This window comes from Ptychodera flava, chromosome 21 (assembly GCF_041260155.1).
Source record: "Ptychodera flava strain L36383 chromosome 21, AS_Pfla_20210202, whole genome shotgun sequence".
NCBI classification, from domain to species: Eukaryota; Metazoa; Hemichordata; class Enteropneusta; family Ptychoderidae; genus Ptychodera; species Ptychodera flava.
In genome coordinates, this window is record NC_091948.1 from 20,237,787 (window position 1) to 20,260,493 (window position 22,707).

General features: G+C 36.6%; 1 protein-coding gene across 1 annotated transcript; it reads left to right on the plus strand.

Moving 5' to 3' along the window:
• The first annotated feature begins 237 nt into the window (after nucleotides 1–237).
• Nucleotides 238–20,919, plus strand: LOC139121677 (MAU2 chromatid cohesion factor homolog). Its single transcript, XM_070686756.1, has 16 exons — nucleotides 238–506; nucleotides 613–630; nucleotides 2,532–2,597; nucleotides 3,733–3,828; nucleotides 4,709–4,831; nucleotides 5,712–5,867; nucleotides 6,028–6,103; nucleotides 7,505–7,578; nucleotides 8,606–8,800; nucleotides 10,790–10,933; nucleotides 11,503–11,586; nucleotides 12,558–12,682; nucleotides 13,368–13,479; nucleotides 14,431–14,521; nucleotides 15,011–15,138; nucleotides 16,065–20,919. Exons 1-16 carry the CDS (start codon nucleotides 246–248, stop codon nucleotides 16,125–16,127), a joined length of 1,812 nt encoding a protein of 603 aa, XP_070542857.1. The 5' UTR covers nucleotides 238–245; the 3' UTR covers nucleotides 16,128–20,919.
• The last annotated feature ends 1,788 nt before the right edge of the window (nucleotides 20,920–22,707 follow it).

Here is a 22,707-nt window from a genome sequence, read left to right on the forward strand (position 1 = left end):
GTCACAATGGAGACGACAACGTCCGAACAAAGTGCGTACATTTGAGATCAAATTTAAGAACTTAATAGAAGTAAAATATTGTGATTTCTGGCGAGAAATTTCTAAAATATAGAACAACAATAATCGAAGTTTGGTAATTTAGGTTTTCTTGGCAGTAAAAAACAAAGGTAAAATTCTTTTGGTAATTATGCTCGGTTGGTGGCGGTATGAAGGATTTCTCACGCGAGAATCACCGCGAGAGTTCAATGGGGCAAGAAAGCAAGATGGCGACTGTTATACCTCCGATCCCACAGAACGATTCCTGGTATCTGTCTTTACTTGGACTTGCTGAAGCTTTCAGGACTGCTAGTCCCCCAAAAATCAAGTTATGCATTCATTGTCTAGAATCGATATTCCAGTTCAAGCCGCCGGCGAATATTGAAGCTCGAACTCACGTCCAACTAGGGACGTTATTGTTCACACATACCAAAAACATAGACCTGGCAAGGTCGCATCTCGAAAAAGCGGTGAGTATTTCAATCATTGTGAACGATATTTTAATATTATAATTCTGATTGTGCCATCGAGTAGCGTTATCATCGATCTGATGAATTTTTATTTGTTTCATTTCAGTGGGTGCTTTCACAAAGTGTATCCTTTTTCCGTGTCAGCTGACTGGTAGCGGCCGCCGAAGTGTGAAGTGTGAAACAAGGCGCACGCTGTAAATATATTAGTTGTTTGTGGCAAGCCTCACCGCATTCATGACATAATCAAAAGTATTGTTTCGCTCCACTCGTACAAGTTGACGCTGTTCACAACGAAATTCGCAAAGTAATCAGTTTCGGAGTCGATAATGTTTTTAATCCGTTTCGTAGGCATAGCCAATCATTCTCGTTCCAAAAATAAAATCACCGAAACGCATGTCCTTATAAGTGTCAGTGATAACCGTCATAAATTATTAATATTACGCATCCATTTAATCGCACTCGAGACATAATCCACCGATGAAGTGTTTATTTGGTGTTACATTGCCACACACGCGAAATATTGAGATTTACATTTTGCGATATACCGTCGTAAATAAATTCTCATTTCAAAGAGTTCCCTGTAGTAATATTCACCACATACAACTGAATGCGGCGTTGCATCATTTACCTTTACCCGCGACGCCCCAACTTTCCATATGTTGGTCTACCCTTACTTTTTAAAACAAAGGGGTTCAACCAGTGCATGTTGATTGAAGGGTATACAGTGCACAGACTCTGCTGTCAGCTCTGCGGGACAATTTGTAGTGTTGACGTTCAGATTTCAGAGTAAGGTGCCAGTGCGATATTATTGTCTGTCCTCGATTTGAGGGCGCCCTTTGAACCTACCTTTGATCTGCTACAAGTTCAGACATAGACTCCAGAAAAACTCTCCTTGTGGTTTGTGGTTCAGAAAAATTAACCATTTAAGGTCTGAGATCATGTTCACAGCCATATGCTAATCAAAAAATGTGCCGACTGCATCAGACATCAGTGTGTACACAGACTTGTGAATGTAAGATGTTATTTCATGGACAGAATTTCAATTTTTTGTTCTCAGGACTCAAGTCTCAGAGGGACTGGCAGTTCTTTGTCAGTATATCAATCATTTGAAATACACCGTATCTGTTACATCTCTTGTGAGAAAAATGGATTACATTGTGCTATTGAATTTGAAATTATAAATGCTCATCTGACAATACAAACAACACAATGATGAATATAGAAGATGCTAAAGTGTATCATTGTCTTGTAGGAAACAATACAAAAGAGCTTACAGAGTGTGCATGATTTAATGAAGGGATTTAAAAATTTTACCTCAAGGGTTAGGGGTTTGGGCAGGCTGATGTGTGTTTCTACGCAGGGTATAATCAAAGTCGAGAGTGTAAGTTGTGTAGAATGGGGACGTCTTTGCAATTGCGTGAATTCTTGCTTTTATTTATTAAAGATGAAGATGTAACTTATGCTTTGGAGTGAAATCACTACAAACAAATTGGCAAGTAATGTTGGTAAACAATAAGCCAAGAATTATTTGTGTATTGGTAAGTTAAGTTGATGGTCAGTATGTAGAGCATAATGCATTCATCTGCTGTTCCTTTGCTGTGTGGGGGATGGTTTGTTCACGTGATACAAAGCCCAGGTGTGTATGGATTTGACCTGTTCAACCCTACTTCCCTGTAAACCGGTCCACAGTCACCATTGATGATAATTGGGTTGGACCAATCCATGGTTGTTAAAGGGTGAAATATTTTGCGGAAATGTAAATTAAGGATCCTGAGTCAAAAATCAAATCCTGGAAAAAATGCCAATGGGTGTGATTTCACCCCATTACCCCGTATAGAGGTCCAACTTTCCCATAGAAAACAATAGGAATGGGTCAAACCATTGTTGTGAAAGGGTTAAGCCATGAAGGACAACTACTAAAATTGTCATCATGCACTTTCATTGAACAGCAATCATTCTTATTGGTCAGATTTCTGGTCAATTGTAAAATTTCGTGGCAGTTTTGTCCTTAAGTCAGATACACAGATGAATTCATTTGATGACATCAAGTTTGAAGCATCAAGCGTTCTAGCAGAAATCTATCAGCAATCAGTAAGTACAATTTGTCTTCATTTGACAGTGTAGAGGGTACTTGACAGAACCTCTCATTAGCTGGTTCTTAATATTATGCATTGTGTGCAAGGATTGTTAATGCTTTTGATCATTCCGTTGTTGCTGTTTTTGTCTTCTGAAGTGTGATGCTGAGCCATAATAAACATTTAATCCATTCTTATTTTCCTTTAACTTAAAGATGTTTCCATCATCATATCATAATTATGGCATCCATGATCTGAAAATAAAACAAAGTTTCCATGTAGTCAAATATCGTCATGAATAAACCTTGCCATATGGCCACAATTTGGCCCAGTGGAATTTTATATCATAATTCTGCGTAATCGACATTAGAAGACAAGTTTAATACAGAATTCCTATAAAACATACAATGTCACAATTGAAAGGAAAAACTCAATAATCTATCTCTTGTGTTGACTATCTGAAATACAATTATTTTGGTAGTCTTTGACCTTATCGTTACTATTATTAATCCTCTTCCTGCTGGGTCTGTAGCTACGTAGCCCACTATTCTGCCAAGTAGGTGGAGAGTAATAGTAGGCCAAACCTATTTTCACAGTCTTTGGTATTTTGCATATGAAAGAATGTCACATAATAATTCTCAGCTTGGCAGTTTTAACCCCCAAATCCCGTCAGAGAGTATCACTTCCCCATCTGCCCGGTCAGCATAGGTGATATTGAGCCAAAGCTACATGTATTTTAACCGACCTTGCATGGTATTTCATAGCAGATTTGGTCGATTTAAAATCACATTTCCAGTATCTACGGCACCTTGAAACATTCTTGTCAAAATGTAATTTACAGGATCTATTATGCCTAACTGGTTGTAACCAACTTTACCTGATGGTGATGTATGAACTTGGCAGGATAAGAGTGAAACATTGTATGTCTCCGGTCTTTGCTAACTATAACACTGAATTTCACCAACTTGGCAAGATAATGGTCACTGAATGCCAGCTCATGGGTACTTGAAAGTCTATGAAATTTGCCCCTAACTTTGCAAGATTCAGATAAAATTCCTATGTATCTATCTTTATGAAAGACTAGGTTGGATAGCAGGAAACAAATATTGCCACTTTTTCATTGCACTGGTATGTGTTTTTTTTCTCGACAGAATCAACTTCATCTCGCCAAGCCAGTGCTTAGAAAAGCTATAGGAGTATCCCAACAGTCTGCATATTGGCACTGTAGACTTCTCTTTCAGTTAGCGGTGAGTAGCAATCTTCAAACTATTCTCGTCTCTGATAAACCTACAAAAACGCTCCCGCGTCAGTACTCTGGCATCGTATATCAGTCACAGCATATTAGCTTTCATCCACAAATATGTTATGTGGCACTGATCAGCTGATTAAGTGGCACTAAATTATTTATTGTTACATCGTGGCACACTGAACGTTTTACACTGATATAACATTTCATCAAAATGTGTTTCATGGCATCGGATGAAACAATACTAAATGATTTACTGGTACATGAAATCAAAGAGTTACACAAATCAACACCCATGTCACGTTGCAATGAAAGCACATATTGACAGTCACGCCCAAAGTTTATTGCAATGAAGCATGTCATGAAATCAGATTCTGTGATATCAAAAATTCTTGTGGTATCATAACACACACACTGCACCAAAATCTGAGTGGAAACTCCTCTTCAAATTCAAGTACACATGCCTGACTCATACCACAGTACTAAACACAAACAATACTGTATCCCACCAAATTTCGCTCTTTGCAAGTATAACAGTGCCCCATTCATTTCTCTGTGCCCACGCCTCACTAATGATTGTACATTATGGCCTCTGACATTCACCTCTTGAGATATTGTAGATGGTTGATCTTCGAATCATGATCTCTGAACTCAGACGACCTATTGAACTTTGAACCTTGAACCTTGGATCTGGACACTTAAAATAATAATTCATGTCTTGCTTCATTTCAAAGCAGGGCACCACCATTCTGGAAACCTGATTTGAAAAAAAAAACTAAAGTGTTACTCCAGAATATTAATTTCATGAATAGACCCTCACAGTCACGGTTCACATGGTGTATAAACTCTAATGCATTTTGTAACTTCTCTTCTCTTCTCAGCAAATCCACACATTTGAGAAAGACTATATTTCATCATGTGAACTGTTGGGTTTAGGTGCAGACTACGCTGCTATGTATGGTTCAGAGTACACAAGAGGTTTGTTTCTTCTCAGCAGAGGAATGGTAGGTAGTCATAGTACATGCATGGGTACTCCTTGTAATGGTAGAAATGTTTTTGTCAATTACTGTCAGATCAGAATAAACCACAAAAAAAAAACTAATATAGCTGTCCTGTGTTGTGCTCTTATGTACTGCAGTTTGATTTCTGCTGGAACTCTTTCATTACTTTCCATAATGACAATCTTTTCTGTTCAGTTATTCCACCGTACGCTTACTTTTCGTTCATGTTAGTGTACAGTTGAATGATACGGAAGATAAGTTGTTGAGAATTGAGGTTCAGCAAAAGCTGATGTGGAGTGGGTAAACTGTGACAGCTTTACCTGTTAACCACAATTCCCTGTATGCATGTCCATGCTCACCATTGATAACAATGGGTCATACCATTGTGGTGTTAGGAGTAACCCTTGTCCTGCCAGACAGTATCACTTCCCGTCTTAGCCTGGTCTGTTATAGCAGCTTTAGTCTGAAAAAAAACATGTTTACAACATCTGTGTCTTCAGGGGCCTTCAAATTTCAATTTTTTCTCAAATTGCACTATATGGGACATACTGTGCTTTACTATTTTTAACCAACTTGACCCTATGATGAAATTTGTACTTGGCAGGATAAGGGTTATACCACTGTGTCCACATAGGCAATTTGACGTACCACTCCCTTCTTTTACTAGTTTATTATCAACAACACAGTTCAATATTTAGTAACATCGCTTTGTTTTGCCAGCAAATTAAACAAGTCAGAGAAAATGCTATAAAATTAGCAACATTCTATTCTTGATAATATATTTATGATTTGGGACACTTTCATGTGACTTGGTTTACAGCTTACCTTCTTTTGAAAATGTTATTCTTATTTGTTCGTACAATGGTTTCTCTTTTCTCAACAGCTTTTGCTTCTTGAAAAGAAGCTGACTGAGGTCCACCAAGTCTTGTCATTCTGTGGCACACTTATAGAATCATTTACTGGCAATCCAACACAACAGGAATCTCTCAAAGTTTTCTTTTTAATATTACAAGTTTGCCATTTCCTGGTAGCTGGCCAGGTAAGTTCCCTGTCTAAATCTTTTCTTTTCTAAGACTTTGTGCTGGTATCTATCAAGCTTCAGTTGTTGCCGGTAAACTGTCAAAGGATTTGCTTTGTGTATTTGTTGTAGATGTGTCTTATTGTTGACAATTTTACCGATATCGTTTATTTCCTTCCAGGTCAAAAGTGTGAAACCGTGTCTGAAGCAGTTACAACAATCGATACAGACAATAACAGTCTTGCATTCAGATGATGGTGAGTTTCTATGTGCTCAGTTTTCATGTTCATACAATAAGACGTCCTATTTCTGTGTGAATATCTTATCTTTTTGGCCCCCATGCGCTAGAGGCACACTAAAGGGAGCAGTGTCATCACTCTGTCAGTATATGTGTTTGTGTGTTAGTCTGTCCGTTGGTCTATTTTTAGACCAACTTTGTGGATCTCATAATTCAAATGTGACCAGCTGTAGTATAAGGAATGTTTTGGTGATTATCTAGAACTGAGTGCAATCTGTCTTTAGAACAGTATTCTATTTCTTTCGATAAAACATCTTATTTTCGTAAAATGCTTGTCCAACAGCTCTCAACTCTACAGGTTTCTAGGCATGTCAGCTCTGTTTTGTGCTGATGAAATGTGCACAATACTATCTTATTTTTTGTGAAAAAAGTCAAGATATACCTATTTCAGTTATATCTATATTTGATTTTTGATGTGCCATGGACTGGTTTAAGTTGCAGAAATTTCCTTTTGAATGTGTTGTATTCCGTTTTCATCGTCACAGCCCCGGGATGGGGGGGGGGGGGTAACATGACATTATTTTGATACACTTGTATGGTAGTATAGCAATCATTTTAACACGCCACATGCTCATTCCGTGTCGCGATTTGCAAGAAAACGTCACGTGACGAGAAAATAGATACGTCTAGTCCCCATCGGATCGACAAAAGTGACGTCAGAGGGTATTTTTTGAAAAGCTATTTCCCTAGGGAAATTGTTGTGACCAAATTTGGAAAAGTGCCCGGTCACGTGACCGTAGTGTCGTCTGCAGCTTTGCAACAATGGCGGGTGACAAGAACGTGATGTGCGTCCGGGATAGGTGACGACACATTCTCTAAAACAGATTTTCCAACATTTTCCAACATTCGAACAGCGTAGGAACGTGAACAGCTCATCGACGGAAAGATTAAAGTGCAACTAAGGATGTCACTAGGTATGCTTTGAATATTTTTTGAAGGAAAGTGGTACCACGTACAGCTCAGTGAAACCGCTGTGGGAACATCGCCCATACAGTAAACTTGTCACAATGGATGGTTGCGGTGCAAAATATCAAAACACATTAAAAACTATATAACAATACAACATGAGCATGTGGTGTGTTATAAAACACCTATAGCTTGGTCTTTATTCGGGCTATAGCGCCCGTCTATTACCCCTCGTGGCCGTGTGTTACCAGAAACACATCCCTATACCCCTCCGCCTATGGCCTCGGGGAATAGCGATGTGTTTCTGGTAACACACGGCCCCTCAGGGTAATAGACAGGCGCTATAGCCCTCATGACCAGGCAATAGGTGGTTAATAACTGACATTGATTGTTCACAGCGCTAAGGATACAGACGTCACTTTAATTCATCTTTCATTTCTTTTATTTTTTTCAGAGCCCCTTTCAAGTAATCCAGCTGATCTCTTTCACTGGCTGCCAAAGGAACATATGTGTGTGCTTGTGTACTTGGTAAGTTTTGTGTGTATTTTCACATATAATCGCAACACAGAATAGTCTCTGTCTATGTAAATCACTCGCTGTGGTCAGAATATTTGTGTTCATGTGATGTATAACATGTGACAGGTTTTGGTAAGTCAGTCAACAAAATCATTTACTACATGCCACGTATATCGAAGATCTGCACTCCATAGGATTCAATGGTAACTGTTTGATAATGTTATAATCATCATTTGACTGAAAGTGAATCGGAACTATCTCCAACTGGACAACTTCGGGATTTAATAATGATCAAATTACATGTTTTACAGTGTTTTTACACTGCTTTTATGAAATTATGCATAAAAATTCTATAAACAGCATAACAGTAATTTAAATATATCAATGGGCTGTTAAATGATGAAAATCATTGTTTTTTTTCAACAATTTATCGTCTCATACAGAAATAAAGCATATAGTTGTAATTTGTATGTAAACCCAAAAATTTGGAGGAAAAACTATGTAAGATAGGCATGTAATAAAAACATTACAGCCCAAACATGGGACTATGTACCCTTTAGGCAGGGGACCATTTGCCTGACGTAAGGAAGGCAAATGGTCAGCTACCCTTGAGCGCAGAGTCCCATGTTTTGGCTATAATATATAGTGTTGTTAACCCTTTGAGTGCCAAAGTCAATTTTTGCCGCCTTTATAAAATATAGCCTCATGAATTTTTTCCAGATCTTTGCCAAATTTTGATAAAAAACTGTAGTCGATGAAATGTTATGTCCATTTGGTCCAAAATTATTTAATAAAATACAGAAAAAATCATAAAAATTGATAAAATGTTGCACTAAAATTTTTGTGGAAAAATTACTGCACTCAAAGGGTTAATGTTATGCAGTTTTGGTTTCCAAACAAATATGAAACCACCCAACAATGGAAACATGTAGCATTTATACTAGTCAAACTTAAAAAAGACATGCAACAAGGATGTCCACTTTCTAAAATCATTGTAACAGTTTCTGTAAGGCCACTTGTCTGTTTTTGCATCCGTCAGGTGACAGTGATGCATTCAATGCAGGCTGGTTACATGGACAAAGCACAGAAGTACACTGACAAGGCATTACTTCAGATTGGCAAACTAAAGATACTAGATTCCCATCCAATTTTATCAGCATTTCAACTCATGTTACTGGAGCATATTATCATGTGTAGACTAGTTATGGGAAACAAGTCACTGGCAATACAAGAGGTAGGTCACTTTTACCGTTTGCCTTTCCACAAGTATTGTCACTCCCATTGTTAGTCTCTGAGTTATGTGTTTCATCTGGAGTCATTGACAGCAATGGTGAAGCTGCTTGCCACTATACAAAACAGTCTATGGTCAATAATATTCGTTACATAAAGAATGACTGCAAAATCACACATCCAGTTTCTGTAAAAGACACAGGTGGGTTAACAAAAGCTGTCTTGAAATTTTACTCTTTTACCCCCAATTCCCTGTACACAGGTCCAAATTAGTATAGAAAACAATGGAAATGGGCTGAACCATGGTGGTGAAAGGGTTAAGTTAAGGCTGTTACATAGCTGCAATGTAGTCTTGGGCAAGAGTGAAGATTTGTGGACACAGAGAGAGTCTAGCATTAATCAGTTGAAACCTAGGGTGTTTTAGTGTTAGGGATGGAGTACATACCAATGGGTCCCCCAGGCAAACCCTTTTAGTTCATATTGAAAGATTTTGATTATTAATCTTCACTGATGCCTTCTGTTGTAATACCAAGGTAGTACCATACTTAGTTTGAAGACATAATAACTGCAATTTTCTTGTCATTCTATCATCAGTCTATTTCTACAAAGAAAGTAATTAAATACATAACATTGTTCGGGTTTCAAAAATGTTTGTTTTTAGTCCCCACGAAGTCCGGGGGGACTTATAGGTTTGGTCATGTCCGTGCGTGCGTGCGTGTGTGCGTGCGTGCGTTCACGCAGATATCTCAGAGATGCCTTGAGCGATTTCATTCAAACTTGGTACAAGGATTACTTCATATGTCCAGTACAGATGCACGTCGATTTGTTTTGTGATACGATCCAATATGGCTGCCAGGCGGCCATTTTATTATGATTTTTTATGTACAGAGCCATAATTCAGACATGTTTCAACCGATTTTATTCAAAGTTGGTACAAGGACATTGACCAATGTCATAGATATGCACATCAATTTGTTTTGTGATACGATCCAATATGGCTGCCGTGCGGCCATTTTGTTATGTTTTTTATCATGTACAGAGCCATAACTCAGGCATATCTCAACCGATTTTATTCAAAGTTGGTACAAGGACATTGACCAATGTCATAGATATGCACATCAATTTGTTTTGTGATACGATCCAATATAGTTGCCGTGCGGCCATTTTATTACGATTTTTTCATGTACAGCGCCATAACTCAGGCATATCTCACTGATTTTATTCAAAGTTGGTTCAAGGACGTTGATCTATGCCATACATATGCACGTCGATTTGTTTTGTGATACGATCCAATATAGTTGCCGTGCGGCCATTTTATTACGATTTTTTCATGTACAGCGCCATAACTCAGACATGTTTCCACCGATTTTATTCAAAGTTGGTACAAGGGCATTGACCAATGCCATAGATATGCACGTCAATTTGTTTTGCGATACAATCCGATATGGCCGCCGTGTGGCCCTTTTTTAACGGTTTTTTCATGTCATGAACCATAACTCAGACATGTCTCAAGCGAATTTATTCAAAGTTGGTACAAGGACATTGACTTATATTATACATATGTACGTCGATTTGTTTCACGATATGGGCCGATATGGCCACATGGTGGCAATTTTGTTATGGTTTTTTTCATGTCGAGAGCCATAACTCTGGCAAGTCTCAACTGATTTTATTCAAAGTTATCTTTATAAGACCTAATGAAGAGGACTCTATCCTCTCTGAGTACCCATTAACAAGTGGGGACTGTGTCATCAACGATGACTTGTTAAAATTAATAGACAATGGGCAAGGAAATTTTTTACATATTAATGGTCACAAATGTTATTGAACATCAGAATTCAAACTGAACATTTGATTTTCAGCCCAAATAATACAAGTCATGAAATTAAGAGCGTACTTGTAACTTTAATTGCATTGGTTTATACCTGTAAAGTGTCTGTAAGTATCTCCATGTGATAGTAATGAATCCCTATTGCAATTATTTTTTGTCCAGATTTCCCAAGCATGTCAGGTCTGTCAACAACAGCCCAAGCTATTTACAACACACGGAGCACAGCTTCACACATTACTAGGTTTATATTCAATGTCCATGAACTGTATGGAGAGTGCCGAGGCACAGTTCAACACGGCCCGTCGGGTGAGTTCAACTCTGTAGTATTGTCTCCAACATTGCATATTGTCTTGCTGTTCAAGTGTTTTTGAAGCACAGGTATGATATTGTCATGAAGTTTTTTTGCTATTACAATGGGTAAAAAACAGATGCTGTTTGCTTGCTATTGCGACAAAAGAAAACAGATTGGATGCTATCCTTGCAGTTAATTGTATCCAATCTCTGTTTATTTAATAGTTAGTTCTCAATCACTGAAGTTCAAAAGCTCAACTGAAAGATGGACATAGCTGGAAAATACCAGACCCAGTGCCCCCGAATCATAGTCACAGAAAAACATATAAAAGCATACCCCCTAGAATAATGCTATACTGTAGTATGGCTGTGTGATCCCTGTTTCTCAGGTGTTGCTGAACATTATTCAGCAATGCGTGTTCTAAACCTCATGCCAATACTTGCATTACTAGGTGGGCATGCCTGATCCAATGGAGTATCAAAGTCAAAGGTCAAAGGGCTGGTGTTTTCATTGCATATGTTTAGGAGGTGTGATGTTGTATGAGAATTTCTGAATTTAACAGGCTGTATTGTTTTCATTGCAGTTGACAACACAGACAGAACTCTGGATTTTTATATCGTTAAATCTAGCCATTGTGTATCTCAGGTGTGGAAATAGACAACAAGAGGTATGTCAAGTCATCACTTTTCAGCTGATTGCTTTGATGTAACACACAGCTTTGCAAGTCTTCAGTTTGAAATGACTGTTTTTATGACAAAGTAGAGAGAGGTACACAGTGTCTGCCCAAGAACCAACATTGTAAGACATTTCCTAAATAAACGTATTTATTTATGCAAAATATATTACCTCATTTATGCAAATTGTATTACCTATCATTGATTTGGTGTACAAATAGACTGATGTTGACATATCACGTAATAAATTCATTGGCTTGAAGTCATACCCCATGTAGATAACTTGTTAATCATAAGAGAAAGCACACCCTACAACTTTGGCTTTATTTCTCCAAGTGTAATTGTGAAGAGTTATGGTTATCTTAATGCATTCATTCGGTGTTCTCCACAGCTCGGAAAAACAGAGGGGTGGCAAATTTACTTAACAATTTGTAATTTGCATATTTTGTCTTGAAATTGTATTACTTTGTATGGTTATTAATATGTGAATAAATTGCTGGCAGAACAGACTCGCCCCTCAAAATCCCCTTGTGGAAAACCCTGATTCCCCCTTGTCATACCACGGTCACTTTGTGGAGTGACCGTGGTCATATCTGTACCATGGAGGTAGGAAGATGTCTGTACATAGTCACCAAAGACTACATAATATTCTGGTGACTACTGAAATGATGACATGTGGCTTACATCTGGTCCACATTCAGGTGGATTGTGAAAAAATCCTCTTGTACTTTTTTCTGTAACCTTGAAAAATTGCCTAATGGCATGCAGTACACACATTGGCAAATTGCCAGAAACATGGGAAGTTCAAGGCAAATTATTTATAGAAGGTTGTTCTGTTCATTCACTGTCTCAGAGTGTAAGCCGTGAAGGTGAAGGTCAAGGCCGAATTGTGAATTCTTGATTGAGAAATGGTTGCAAAAGTTGCAGTTATACAATTTTTCTCTCTCTCTGCACTTTCATTTAGGCATTGACTTTATTAGAAAGAATAACCCCTGAGAATGTGAGGACAAGTTCTCACAGCCTACGAGCAGCAGCGTATTACGTCAAAGGACTTCAGTCGTTCTTTCAGACCAGATACAACGAAGCAAAGTGAGTATTCTTACTGAATGTGCTTTTTGAAAATATCACACTTTCAGTAACACTGGCAGAATGTTAGAAAAATTTTTGTAACCACATGGAGTTAAATCCAAACCATACTACCGTAATTATACCACCATGCTATCTGGTTTTGAGAGGGATATGACAGACAAAATCTGCATTTGCTTGATTTAGGGAAGAATTGTGCATGAAAAAAATATATGTGCAAAAGATACCTGTATACATGTACTCATTTTATAATCAAATAATTAATTAATTATAAATAATTAAAGCAATTAATTGTGAATGTGGCAGTCACTGCCTCCTATTGTGAACCTGGCTACATTGTCATGACAACAGTGGATCATCATTGCAAAAAAAAATTGTAATTATGTGTTTATCATCTTGTGATAGTCCTTTGTTGTGCAAGTTGTGCGAATCAGAGTTGATACAACAGTCTTTTTCACTCCTGGTGGATTGTTATGACGTAGCTTCTCTGTTGTGGAAACATTTTGTTTTTATGAAAAACTCTTCATGGAGCTGATTAGATTTGTTTAAACTTTGTGTATACTTTAACAACACTACATAACATACATAACACTTTTAACAAGTGACTTTGTGTTAGATGTCACACTGCTTTTCAGAATGGAAGTAATCTAAAAAGTAATCTGAGAATTTTTTTCCTTTGTTTTTGCAGGAGGTACTTGAGGGAAACACTGAAAATGTCAAATACGGAAGATTTGAATCGACTGACAGCATGTTCATTAGTGCTTCTAGGGCATATATTTTTATCACTTGGCAATACTAGGGTAAGTTGATGAGATATTGCAAATGGTGATAAAATGGAATTATCTCCTTTTATGAATGACTCACTCCATGTCCATTTCAATTGACTATTTCCACGGTCTTTAATGTCTGTTCAAAATAAATATGAATTAAACAGGATGCATTTTATGTGTAGGCAGGTCCCCTGATTGTTAAATTTTGAAAGTGGTGTCAATATACCACTTTAAGTTTCCAGAAATTCGGTTACAAATACCTGATTATACCAAAGTTATACCAGCAGTACAAATTCAGGATTTTAATCTTTTGTCAAAAAAGTGACAGAGATATACCAAAGGAAAGAAGTATTTACAAATATCATTTTGGGTTTAGTCGATGTAGACCAGTGTTATCCACAAGGTGATTTTGAGGGATGGGCCACCCCTTTGTTTTTGAGCAATATATTCCTATGTTAATAAACACACAAAAGAATATATTTCAACAACAAATAAATGCAAATTATGCATTGTTATGTAAATTGGTCACCTGATTTTTCCAACCTGTGGAGAACACTGCATGCCGATAGAGAAGTAGAGCTCTGTACTCATTCAGTGGCAAATTCATTGTGTGTTCTGTTAAAATCAGGGTCACTGTATGTAGTTCTTTCAAATCTGATTGGCTGGTTACTGTTGAATGTAAAACATAAGAGGTAGAGATACTTTTGTCGTTAAAATTCTATCAGTATTTTGGGTTACAATGTAAGTTTTGATTCACTGTCATGCACATTCAGCAGTCTCTTCTCAGGAGGATGCCAAAGAGTAATATTTGTTAGACTTGGAAAAAGTCAGACTGGAAGATTTTTGACTTCAATGAAATAGCCTCACTGTATTCAGATGAGGTGGACCTTTCAGTTTCAAATGTGATGTAAACATCATAAAGTTGTAGTCTATTATGTTTGCCCTGACCGATATCTGTACACAACTATTGTATGATTTCAGGAGAGTATGAACATGGTGATGCCGGCCATGCAGCTAGCAAGTAAAATTCCTGATGTTCATGTGCAGCTTTGGGCGTCTGCACTTCTCAAAGGTAAAGCACTGTCATTCTTTTTGTTTGCAGAAAGTAGAATAATGATATTTTCATTGACCATCTTGTGATCAAAATTCAAGTACCAATTCCTCAGTAGAAAGTTAAACTTCAGCAAGTGAAAGACACTACTGTTGTGGGATCTTGATTTGAACAACATGTGAAGCGTTTTATCATTGAAACCCCCCCCCCCCCCAACCCAACCCCCAAGTACTTTACAACTAGCAATTTAAACCAGCAGCAGTTTTTGTTCTCATACTACTGAAGGCTGTACAATTTTTCAGCCCACCATATACTGGTGTACGGTCATTCATAAAATCCTTTTAAGCAAGTGCCCTGAAAGCAAAGTCTGTAGGTACGAATCAGTCTTATTGTCCAATAAATTTCCATAGAAGCCAAGACAAATGGTGTACTCCATTAAATGTTGGTTAATGTCTCTGGTGTTTATTCCATATAGATAATTTTCTTTACATTTATGTTGAATTTTGTAAGATTTGTACCAGTTGAGTGGAGATCCTGTGAGGGAATCAGAAGGCTATCAGATGCACACCACATTCTCATCTCAGTTACTCAAAGATCACTTCCAGTCCTCACAGTTGTCAGAACACAATCTTATACAGGTAAGGAAATGTGCAGAACACATACGAGCAGCTGACTGAATTGTCGAATTGAACTAAAAGTTTTAACAATTCACCCAATTTCTTATCTTTATCATTAATCACATTCAAACTAACATCAAATGAAAGTGATTATCACAACACAACGGATATTTGACAAAATGTCTTTTTCAATACAGCAACTTATCAAATAATTAGTGTTCATGTTTCAGCATGAACTCAAGAGTTACAGACATTGTTTTTCAAATGTCAAAACAGAGATCTGGCTACATATTCAGGCAAGGTCAAGTCTAACTTGATGAGGATTATGATCCGACTGAATTCTATGTTCATATCTGTAGGTGACCAATGCACATGTAGATATGGATTGTGGAAGCTTATTGTTCAGTATCTGTATCTGTCTATGTGTGTCTTTGTATGTATGTGTACATGTTTGTATGTATACAGTAGATATCTGTACTTACGTATGTATATATGTATGTATGTATGTATGTATGTATCAATGTATGTATGTTTGTATGTATGTATGTATGTATGAATGTATGCGTGTGTGTGTACATATGCATGCATACATGTATGTATGTATGTGTGTGTTTGTGTTTGTGTATGTATGCATGTATGCAAAGTATCGTCAAATGTGTGTGTGTTTATTCTTGTTTGCATTTTCATTGATGGCAAAGTAACAGTTGCTACAAAATGTTTTTTTGTGTATCATGAATTCTGCGTATCATATGTTACCCTATAATAGTATGATCAGCGCTTACCTGTATATGTGTGCAATCTTCGGAAAAAACTTCCATGTTGCACTTCATATTGAAGGACATACCAACCACAATTCTAGCCTTGTAAGGAAAACTCCTTTTTGACAAATAGCCATTTGCAAATATCATTCTAATTTTGTGCTGTGTCTTTTTTTTTCTCCCCGACAGTGGACGGAAGGGCCGTGTCCAGTTCAAACTCCACCAGAAGGAGCAAGTGCCAGTTTGCTATAGAAGAAAGCATGCGATGCTTCCTAGGTGTTTTGTCTGTTGTAGGATACTTCTCCAAACGCCATGCCTTGTAGTTGCGGATGTTCAGTGTAGCTGTCAGGTTTCTCTTACTTGTAAATATCTTATATTGCATAATACAGATTATTCCAGATATTTGTTCCTTATTTTGAACCGAGAGTATTGTTTATGTCTGTTTCAATTTATGCTGACAGCAGATACGTCACTTAAAGGTCAAAGCATATGTCAATTCTTTCCATTAACAAGTAGTCAGAAAAAAAAACACAATGTATTTTTCATGAAGAAACTCAGATTTCAAAACAAGCTGAAAGATTTATAAACTTGTCATTTATATCAATTTTAATCCCTGAAAATCGTCCTTTGTGGTTTTTTTGGTGGATAGAGAGTGTTATCGATACTTCAGTCGGAATGGCTTCGCATCATTTCATGGAGACCATTCAAAGAGGGGCTTTGCAAGAGATTACAACCTCTTTGTTGAATTTATTGTGTGGGGGAAGGGGTTATTTCACAGCAGCGTCTTTTTGTTTAACATTATGCATGGAACAAATACTGTATTTATTGTACATAGTTTTATGGTGTGTATCGGAGTGCTGTACACTTTCTGTGTAATCTGATAGTTTAAACAACTTTGTGTTTAGTCCTTTCAGACATAATTCAACAGTATATTTTTATTATGATATCTTATAGTCTTATGAGAAAAAAAATTCTGCTCTTGGTAAATCTGTATGTACCCTGACCGCTGCCAGCCTCCAGGCACTGCACATGTGTGTTGGTCTTGTTTGTCTGATTTATTTGTAAGGTTGTGTTTCAGTTCGTCTCCTGAAACAAAGAGAGAAATAACGCGTTCAATGAATCATGTCAAGACTGTGACAAAGTACACTTGAGTTCACAAATTGGCAGGACGATTCAGAGCACCATGTTTCCACGGTAATATGTAGGCGTCATTACAGTGATTCGTCATCCAAAAAGTCAGCAAAGCAGACATTTAAGCCAACACCAATAAGTGAGACCTTGCAGTTTATTTTATAGAATACTTGCCATAAAAAAGAAAAACAAAAAAAAATGGTGTGATTTTGTTTATGCTTGAATTGTGAAAATGTCCATTTTGTGCATGGTGTATTTTTAGTAATGTTTGTTTCCAGGACTTGTCATGTACATAACTTTTGTATCTTGTGTCCCCTACAAATAATAACAAAAAAGCCAAAGGACAACCTGATCCAAAGAATATGTGACCTCTTTTGTGAACGACAGTAGCCATCGTGTTGGCAGACACTATTTTCTTTCCAACTTATGGTTTAATCCGGTGTTATGAAGCATATGACCTCACTCATTCAAAAGCTAAAATCCAGGGTGTGATGGCTGGCTCTGTCACAGCTGTGACCTTGGCTTTGTTTTAAGGAACCATATCATAGTAGTTGCAATGATGTTTTGAGATATGGAAATGAAAGTAAGCTTTAAGCCATGATTTATACTCTACTGTGAACGAAAAGTTTTATATGTGATGTGCATTGAAAAATCAGTGTATCCTAAATCACGTATGGTCGTTGTTCACGTTTCAAATTCCGAACAATTGAAAACTGTGACCGACAGAGTTTGCAAAAAGAAAAGAAATTAAAAATATGAATTCTTGAGAATGAATTTTAATTGGGATACAGAGGGGTCGATCGCTTTTAAACAAGGACAGTAGAGACATTCAGACATTCTAGAATACAGAGACATTCAGTCTTAAAAAAAATCTATTTATCTGCCAGTTTGTAGAAAAGAGACCTGTAGGTGCTATATCAAATGATAGCACACAGTGAACACAAGGACAGCCACGAATGATGGTTGAAAATAAATGTGAATTGAAAATTGGTATGCGACAAGTGTTCATCAAAGGTGGCAAATCATACAGTCTTGAAATTTTGATTCAAATTGAAGTCAGAAATCGTGTTTGAAATTCATCTGTCATCCATACAACTCAGAAATGCGTGACATGTATTGTCCATGGAGAAATGTGTGTGATAGGCTTAGAAATGACATCATTGTTGAACTCTTTCAAGTGATAATTTGGTTCAGTCCTATTGATTCGGATTGTATTGGTGGAGCCATGTACAGGGAAATAGGGGTGATAAGTCAAAGTTGATTTAGCTACGTTAGACAAGGCCCAGATTTTAAGAATGAAGTATTTGGAAATTGTCAGCTGCTACAAGTTTCAACTGCACAGTAGCTTTACAGAGCTTTTCAGGATAATTATTTGTGACTGCTGTACTCGGATGTTTCATTTCTGAAATACAAATAGTGGTATTTTCATTAAAATACATTCTCAGCATCCGAGTTGAGGATTATTAATGTAAACCCTTTGAGCTCCAAAGTCAATTTATGTCGCCTTTACAAAATATACACCAGTCAATTTTTTTCAGATTTTTGCCAAAATTTTGATATAAAACTGTAGCCAATGAAATGTGATGTCCATTTTGTTCAAAATTATCAAAATAAATTACAGGAAAATTCATAAAAAATGGTTAAATGTTACACTAAAATTTTGGTGGGAAAATTATGGCTCTCAAACGGTTATTCCTAAATGAATCGACATAAATGAAAATTGCTTTACACATACCTTTGGATATGAACCAATAGGGTTTCCTCTAACCCTTTCACAACAATGGTTTGGTCCAAAAGTCATTGTTATCATTGGTGATTTCTGGACCAGTTTACAGTGAATGGGGATAAGGTTAAGGCCCCTGGCAATGCATTCTGTCCCTAACTTTAAAGACACCCCCTAGGTTTCTAGTAACTAATTTGAAAGCTATCCATGTTCTGTAATCTTCACTTTTGGCCATTAATTCTGGAATAACTTATTTCTACTCTGTAAGTAGGTGTGTCTTGTTTTATTCCTTTTTATTCTGCAACTTTAATGATGAAATTTGGCTCTGATATTGCCTGGTAGCCATGCCGTTAAGAAAAAGTGATTATGAAAACTGATGACTAAGCATAACTCCAGAAATTTGGAAAGCTGTCGGTGTATTTATTCTGTATTTCTAATTGTGTTACCTGAATTTTAATAACTGCTTTATCAAGCAGTAATCTCTGCATTAGATTATAGTTTTCCTGGTGCATTGAAATATTTTGAAAATATGTGAAGGGTTGTGATAGAAAGTCTTAAACAAGTCATGCATTCCACTGTAAAGACATCCAAGATCAGATGTTTATTTTTCTTGCTTTTACAAATCTACAAATGTCAGTGTCCCTTACTCTTGCAGCAATTCAAATCAACATTTCTGTGCTTCTCTTCTTACTCCATGATGTCAAAATATTGTAGTTGATGGAATTGTTTGAGCCAGCCTGTCTTTCACATCCACATTACCTTGAAGTTTTAGTCATTCACATCGCTCTGTAACATTTAGTTAACATAAGTTGAAAGTTTCTAACTTGCAAGTTTCATTCTACATGATTTCTAACATACAAAATTTCACAATTTTTTAAAAAGAAAATGACATCAGTATATTTTAAGAGTAGTATTAATAGAGTTCAGTTAGAATTTGTTGCCGAAAATTTATTTAGATTTTTGGGTGATATCACCTCCAACCCCATCATCACACTAATTCTATCTTCAGTTTTTTTTGAACCATGTTAACAGTATGGCTTCCTATCTTCAAAGTATGAACACATTTGATGATAACTCATTCATTCAAGGCAAGATCACTTAATAGGGATATTCACTACATGAGTGATATCACTATGGCAACAGCCTACGTGCACTTCCCCCTCTAAGTTACTGGTATAGTACGCTAGTTTTGAAGAGCCACGACGGTTTTAGAGAAATGATGACAGAGTAAGGACTTGTCCAAAAACACTTCGTTTAATGAGTAACTGAAATGATATGACGCAATGAAATTTACTGTATTTTGTATTATTGTGGTTGTCTGTACAAGCCAATGATTGATTTTATCCGTACCATGATCTTTACATGTCAACTACGTCTACTGTATTCAAGGAATACATTTTGGTCACGTACGTTTGTGTATCCCACCTGTACGTTTTTATAGCTCTTGATTATCTTGGGTATCATTATGATGTTTTGTCATAGAACACAAGATGCTGGTCTCTCCACCTGTACGTTTTTATAGCTCTTGATTATCTTGGGTATCATTATGATGTTTTGTCATAGAACACAAGATGCTGGTCTCTCCTATGATTTGAAGATCAACAACAAGACCCAAGAAAACACTCTGCCACATGAGCCATTACACAATAGAGAAACTCAATGAACCACAATGTTTTTGATGAGCTTTCTGTAATGTCACTTTTTTAGATGTTCACACTTCCAAGAATCTATACATAACAATAAACCTTCAGATCAACACACATTTTTAATTTCTATGCAGGTTTTACAATGTCATGCAGTACTCCCATATTTTTTGCTCATAAGGCAGATATTTCTGCCAAGAGTTTTTTGTGACTATTTTCAAATACCTTTATATTTTTCAGGGCTTTTCCGTGTTCAGGCTTTTTAACTAAACATGTATACTATTAGTGTGCTTGAATGTCTGTTTTGTATGGGTCTTTTCTGTGCATTCATTTCTCTTTCTGTAATCTAATACTGTAGAATAATTCACATATAATGAGAAGGAATAAAAAAATCTTTCATAATCATTTTGGTCAAAGATATTTTCTCTAAAATTACTGTTGGTAAGTGTTCATGTTTTCCTAATATTTATTGCTGCCATCTGTATCAGTTGTTTTAGATGTTTAATTTGGTAATTATGAGATTAAAATTGATGATTTTTCATAACTGCTACTTGTTGTCAGGGGAGATGATTTCAAACCTTTAATTGTCGATGTCAAGTGATGTTTTGTCGGTAGAAGTTTAATACTCATGATAATGGCCTTTTGAAACCTGTCAGTGAGATAAAATTTGAGTCCTCACTTCAAGCAAGTTTAGATAAATTGCGTTATCAACTGCTTACATCACTGGTGTTCGGGAGAGATGTTCCCACGAAGCAGATGCAATTTTTCATTTAGCATGCTGCAAACATGCCAAGCAACGATGTTTACATTAAAATATTCCACAAACCATGGAAAATGTTTCTCCAACAGAACAAGAGGGCTTGCGATGACGGAATGATTCTTGACAGGAAAAAGTGGTGGAAAAAAATGCAACATTCAGGAAAGTGAGTGAAATTTGATATTCTTTGTCGTAATAAACATAAATGACACCCGTCAATTGAAGGCTGAGTTAGTCACATGACCTCAGTGGGTAAAGATCTTTGTAAACAAACTGATGTTTTAAGGGGTGGAGTTGCTTGTGGTCACATGACCTTACTCATCAACATAAGTATTGTTGTGCATCATGGGTAATTTGCTGGAGATGATTGCTGCTGATGGTCACATGACCACGACATGTTTCACTTGATATAATTTGCATATCAATAGATCGCAAATATCCTGCTTGCAAATCTAAATACAAACAAAGAAAGGCTGGCTGCCGAGTGCATACACCCATATCTTACAATGGTTGGTTTGATGGTACAGAGGCTATGGAATAAGGCTTTACTGAATTTACAGTTGAGATGGCTATGTTAGCCCTTGAGAAAAACATTTTATGCGCATGTCTTGATAAATAAAGTGAAATGTATGAGAATGACGTCTGAGCGCAATTTGACCCCATTTCCCCAACATGGCCATTCCATATAATGCCTGCCTCCATCATTGTAATTTTCATGCGACTCTGTGACCTGATAATAGCCAATGCTTTGTTCAGTCAAATTTTAAGTTCCAAATTTATTTCCCCCTATGTCCTCCAAAGTGGAGCCATAACCTAACTTATCACCATGAAGAAGGAACTTGTTTATTGCAGCTAGACTTTCACATATGAAGTTCAAGTTATGACTCACATACAGAGACTGAAAACTGATTTCAGAAATTTTGAAATTTTAATTTCATTTTGTATAAAAAGTTCATCAATTAGATGAAGAATTATGATATTTTCCAAGCTTTGTTGTCAGATTAATGATAAATACGAAGTTGTTGAAGAACTGTTACAGTCAATCTATCATTTTTGGATAGATGAATTTGTGATTACAAAGCTGATTAATCGTTATTGACCAAAAATGCTGTAACTATTTTCAAACTTAAGTGAACTGAGAGCTTATGTACATGTATAGTGGTTGGCTGAAAGTTGACGAGACTATAGATGTATTAACACAACACAGGAGTATGGACTGTGTTAATGGATTTACACCAAAAGTATGACAAATTATATATTTGGCTCAGTTATTGCGAAGTAAGTGTTTCAAATTTGTACTTTTCTGATTTTCTCGGCCTGTTCAAAGTTACATGTAGATTTATGCATTTATTTTTAAGTCTTATTTTGAAATTATGAAAAAACCTTAGTGGCATAGTTAGTAAAATTGGATATGAAGCTGACTTTTTCAGTAATAGATGTGGTTGCTATAGACTTCAACCAAGTTGTGAGACATGTGGATACGGTGTTGATGCAGTTCTGTTTTATTCTTTCATATGATGAAGAATACACAAAGTTTTGTCTCTCCCTATTACATTCATTTCTACAAAACAGACTGAA

Excerpts from the sequence above, each read along its gene's own strand:
- LOC139121677 (XM_070686756.1), top strand. The coding sequence starts at position 246 with ATGGGGCAAGAAAGCAAGATGGCGACTGTTATACCTCCGATCCCACAG. Across the intron at positions 10,934-11,502 it reads AGTTCAACACGGCCCGTCGG|TTGACAACACAGACAGAACT; the intron begins GTGAGTTCAACT and ends TTTTCATTGCAG. Across the intron at positions 11,587-12,557 it reads GTGGAAATAGACAACAAGAG|GCATTGACTTTATTAGAAAG; the intron begins GTATGTCAAGTC and ends ACTTTCATTTAG.